This window comes from Zingiber officinale, chromosome 4A (assembly GCF_018446385.1).
Source record: "Zingiber officinale cultivar Zhangliang chromosome 4A, Zo_v1.1, whole genome shotgun sequence".
In the NCBI taxonomy this organism is placed as follows: Eukaryota; Viridiplantae; Streptophyta; class Magnoliopsida; order Zingiberales; family Zingiberaceae; genus Zingiber; species Zingiber officinale.
The window spans coordinates 128,160,891-128,166,060 of record NC_055992.1 but is presented as its reverse complement, the minus strand read 5'-3'; the positions used below and the strand labels follow the sequence as shown (position 1 = coordinate 128,166,060).

At 35.6% G+C, this 5,170-nt stretch overlaps 1 protein-coding gene across 1 annotated transcript; it reads right to left on the bottom strand.

Moving 5' to 3' along the window:
* Positions 1 to 1,421: 1,421 nt before the first annotated feature.
* On the bottom strand, positions 1,422 to 4,370 carry LOC121971121 (mediator of RNA polymerase II transcription subunit 11-like). The gene is made up of 4 exons (XM_042522247.1): positions 4,216 to 4,370; positions 3,955 to 4,071; positions 3,308 to 3,496; positions 1,422 to 1,720 (listed from the first exon to the last, which is right to left on the bottom strand). The coding sequence occupies exons 1-3, from the start codon at positions 4,261 to 4,263 to the stop codon at positions 3,326 to 3,328; spliced, it is 336 nt and encodes a 111-aa protein (XP_042378181.1). The 5' UTR covers positions 4,264 to 4,370; the 3' UTR covers positions 1,422 to 1,720; positions 3,308 to 3,325.
* Between the last annotated feature and the right edge of the window lie 800 nt (positions 4,371 to 5,170).

Sequence of the window (5,170 nt, the reverse complement as noted above, 5' to 3'; positions counted from 1 at the left end):
GCGGAGCATGTAGCTGCAGAAGCTTTTTGTCCACAAGTTTGCTATATACTTAATTCATTAACTTAATTTTTTAAATATAATTTTCAACAATTTATATATAGGATTTATTAAATTAGTATTTAAATTGAATTAGAAGATAATAATTTCAATAGTTAAAACTCTATAAAATCTTAAATAATTTTGACCAAACTCAATGAGGACACAATCTTTCAATGTTGAAAATCCATATTATTATGGAAGGAGATACTTTCGATCGTTAAATTATAATAATTAAGGATGTAAATGAATTGAACGGTTCATAAGTTATTCAGAATTCGATTCATTAAAAAATTCATTCGAGTTCGTTCGTTTAGCTTATCGAGCCGAGCTCGAGCTTGGCAGTTTTTTCGAACCGAGCTTGAAAGGATATTCGGCTCGTGAACTCACGAATATGCTTGTTTATAGGCTCGCAAACTCAGGCTCGAACTCGGCTCGTTTAAAGGGCTCGAGAACATGTTCATTTATAGGCTCGTGAACTCAGGCTCGAGCTCGGCTCGTTTAAAGGGCTCAAGAATATGTTTGTTTATAAACTTATAAATTTGGGCTCGAGCTCGGCTCGATTAAAGGGCTCGCGAACATGTTCAATGGTGTATTGAGTTTGGAAGTTTAATACAGTAGTTTGTGATATTCAATGATGTGTTGAGTTTATATTATTATAGTTGTTAGGTTTGTTAAATATTTATTCAAATGAGTTTTCGAGTTCGCTTAACAAGTATACAAAATGAGCCTTACAACAAGCCTTAATATGAGTACAAAAACGAGCTCGTTAACTATAATAATCAAGCTAATAACAAACTGAGCTCGAACTGTTCGCGAGCTTAATAATTCTAAAACGAATCAAACTCAAGTTTAATACTGTTCAACTCGGTTCAACTCGTTTACCTCCCTAGCAACAATATTAAGACAATCTAACATGCATCATATGTTATAACCCACCCTCAAAAATTATTGTCATAAAAAAAACTTCTGAACTATCCGTTAAAATCCATATGCACTTCTCAATTTATCCTCGTAATATTAAAAAATTTTCATAAAATTGAATCTGTTATTTTAAATTAATCAGATTATAAATCAAAATTTCTGAATTATCAAATAATATATATATATATATATATATATATATATATATAAATTTTCATAAAATTGAATCTGTTATTTTAAATTAATCAGATTATAAATCAAAATTTCTGAATTATCAAATATTATATATATATATATATATATATATATATATATATATATATATATATATATATATATATATACCCAATGATTTCAATTTGAGGTTTTTCTTTTTTATAAAATCTAAATTGAAATATATAATGGACTAAGAAAACTAATTATCAAAGTACAAACATTATAATATAATATACTCAAGGAGATTTATCAATGCATAACATACGATAATATTATATGTTTTAACAATACTCGGACAATGGTAGCACGTCATGGCTTGATCTCCCAAAAACCAGAGCGTCTCTCAGCTATGGAACATGGTTTCATGGCAAACTAAAATAATTTATGGGGGCAGTTGACTATATCTGAAGTTTGGAAGTTAAACATTCACAAAATTTAGTATCACAGATCATGTCTTCAATGCTAAATCATCATCCAGTTGATCGCCCAACATGAAAGAATCCGGTTAGTCTCATCCTGCAAATATCCGCAGCACCTGCATCACCTGAACAAGGCAATTTATGTTAGCAATAGGCCTGGTTGCTTTTGATAAAATCAATGAGCAAAGAGAGCTTCTACTAATCATTGAATCCAAACACTAATTAGATTTATCGAGTATCAACCATGCATCTGTTGGCTCTCTTTTTTTTTTCTTTTTATCTTATGAAGATGAACTCCTCTAGTGCATTGTATACCTCTCAAGAACTATAATAATCAGCATCATCCGATATGAACAATTATGCAAGGGATGTGTGTAAATGTTCACTCGTAATATAACATATGTTGCAGAAAAAAGGGTAGATATGAAAAACAGGAGGAAGAAAAAAAAGAGAGTCAATTACAGTATGGGAAGGGGTAGGCATTCAATAAAAATGATCATAGTTAAGCAGGTGAAGTTGAGAAAGCAAAATATGTCTATTGGACAGTGATGTGTATTTTGTAAAGTCATCTGGCTTATTGATTTTTCTAGTCGTTGAATCTCACTAGATAGTTATCAATTGATGATACTTAATATAGAGAATGCTTAACCAGTAGAAGTTTATACGATAAAAGCCCGAGCAGTATTTGTAAGACACAAGTGGTAAGGTTTTGCTTCAAGAAAATAATTTTATCAAAATCCAAATCCAGGACTAGATATTTGTGTCTCAGGATCTGTAGTAGCTTGAAAGGTCAAGATGTTTGGAAGTTAATATGGAATGAGGCTTCATACCACTTTAAGTATAGCAAAGCTGCGCTAGAAACAACCAGGTAACTTGCTTTGTCTGCATGGTGGATAATTACGCTCAGTCTTTTCAGTTGTGTTTCAGCTCAAGAATCATGATGTTCACCAAGCAGGAATGTACTTCAGCCTCAGATTTGCCTACAGAAGCTCTAGGAAAGGAGGCCAGTTCAACGATGATAATCATTTTACCAAAGAGAACTGTCCAATATGTGGCTTCACTTGATTTATCTGTTGAACTTATCAGTGTTTTTTTCTTCCTTTTTCCTCCAAGAATCAACAGTAATGCCTCATATTTTTGTAAGATAATAGAAGGTTAGGCTTTATTGCTGCTGATTCCTGACCCCATACTTCAGAAGCCTTCTTCCTTGGTAACCAAATTATGGACTGCTAAGAATGCTTTAATGGGACAAATTAAACAATACTGCTAAGTGCTCATTGTATAGCTAAAATGGTGGAGATTTGTAAATTTGTTTTCCTCTTCTAAGGACCATGATGTAATCTAGAATAACATCCTTGGCCAAGTTCTTGAATTAAAAAGGTTTGTCTGAAAACAATCAAAAATTAAGGCTTAACATACTCTAGAGGATCAGGGTCAGCCTAAGTAGAAGAATATGCAACGCCCTCTTAGATTATTAAATTATTTTCAAATTACATTAACTTTGAGCATAGAAGGTAAAACAAATATGCTTTCAACCTTCAAGAACTTCTAAGTCTACATATCTAGGCTACACAGCAAGAGAGGTAAGAAACAAACTTTAACAAACAAGGAAGCTTTGGCCGTCTAGTATCACGAAAAATGTCTTCAGACAAGAGTTGCATGCAATTTCCATCAAACTAGTCATTTTCAGTAAATGTGGTAAGCATGCTCACCGCAATCAAGAGTGCAGTTCAATCTTCATAATTATCGATGCTTTCTTTCAAGCCATCCAACTGGTCAATGATGTATTCCAGTTTCTTGACGCATATCTCGTTAGCTATTCTGGCACTATAGTCACATTTCTCAAACGGACGATATTCACAAGCACTCTTGATTTCTTCACGCAGTGTTGTCTGAATTTCCTGTAACAAGAGTAATCCAGTCTATTAAAGTATTTGCAGAATGAACAAAAGTTGAACTTAACAATTTCTACAACAGAGAACAAATGCCATAAAGCTCCTTCATCAAACATCCAAGACCTAAAGACCAAAATTCTGCACAAGTCCAGCAACTAAAAAGAGCATAGATTACAACCGTCAGCCATGAAAATTTCGCCCAGGTTCACGGCTTCTTAAGCTAAATAGCCTTTCTTTGGCATTTGCACAAGCACATTGTATACCTCATCGATTAAAGCAAGGACGACAGATTACCACAGGAATAGACTCCCAATAATTAAAATCATAAAACATTTCCCGAATTCTTAAACAGTTCCCTAGATCGAAGTCTCTTCATAAATTTAAGTTGTTTGCCAAACCCTACCACGATAATCGAAACCCATTTCCTGGCAACAGAAGGTAGTAACAAAGGGGAAATAAGAAACCTTGATGGACATCATGAACTCTCGACAGTGTCCGGCGAGGAACTCTGCTCGGGGCCCGGTCGAACTAGCGAGCTCGTCCATCACGGCGCCGGCGAGCTCTAGTACGCGCACTAAACGCTGTTAATGGAAATTAAGAAAAAGGGCACAAATAGAATCAAAACAGAGGAGAGAAAAAAGTACCCTGTGAAAACAGCAAGAAAAGTATTATGCGAATATGGAGGAGAGACGGATGGAAGGAGGAAGGAGGGTTCAAAAAATAACCTTCTCGACGTTGTGGAGGCGTTGCAGAGAAGTTGGTTGCGAATCCATCTCCGATGAGCCGGAAGTAGAGCGATAGTTTGGCCGACCGCCGATGAGCAGCAGAACTGCAGGAGATGGAGATCTCGACGACGAAGGCAACCGCAACCCTATCGAATAAAAGTAACAAGAATACAATAATAGGCAAATATAAGCAAGCGGAATTTTACTATCAAGGATCCAGGTTTTCAAAATTTACCCTCAACAACGTCTCACAATTTTTAGTTACAATGTCTAATAAATTTAGCATTATAATATCATTATTTAGGGACAGGGATTGACCACTTATAATTGAGATCGGATTGTAGCTGTGATCCGATCATAATTAATTATGATCTCTTCTTAAGATCATCGTCCCAAGGCTATCAGGCGCTAACGATGGGCAAGTGTTTAGGCTATCGGGGGCTGAGTGGGGGGCGACCTCCGCGCTGCCTCCAACCACTTGTCCCGACCCAAACTATACATGAGGGGGTGGTAAACCTAGAAACCTAGAGAGGGATGTTACGTCACCGCAAGTGCATGATTACGTCGTCAATAATACAAAAGATATTGTATCAACAGGGGTTGTTGATTAAGCACTAGTTAACTTCGCACGGCGAATTATCTAGACAATCTAAAGTTGTAAACAAACACTTAAAAGAAAGAGAAGATACAAGAGAGAAAGAGTAAAGAGTGTAAGTGAGTAAGGGGGAATGATAGATACTAAGATTTGGGTTTCATTGTAATATTAGTTAATGTCCCTATGCATTGTTCATCTCCCTAACTCCATGCTTATACTTGTGTAGGAGTTCTAACTAAAGTCCGGTATTATCCCACGAAGATCGCACCGAAGAGTTTACCCAAGTTCTGCCGCCATTAAGTAGAAGAGGTAATTTAGGAAGTCCGATTATAGGGAACATCCTTCTGTCACAAGGGCCCA

What these genes read in the sequence shown, in the direction of transcription:
- LOC121971121 (XM_042522247.1), bottom strand. Translation starts at nt 4,263, where the DNA reads ATGGATTCGCAACCAACTTCTCTGCAACGCCTCCACAACGTCGAGAAG. An exon ending in GCCTCCACAACGTCGAGAAG is followed by an intron (nt 4,072 to 4,215) that starts GTTATTTTTTGA and finishes TTCCATTAACAG; the next exon opens with CGTTTAGTGCGCGTACTAGA. An exon ending in AGTTCATGATGTCCATCAAG is followed by an intron (nt 3,497 to 3,954) that starts GTTTCTTATTTC and finishes CTCTTGTTACAG; the next exon opens with GAAATTCAGACAACACTGCG.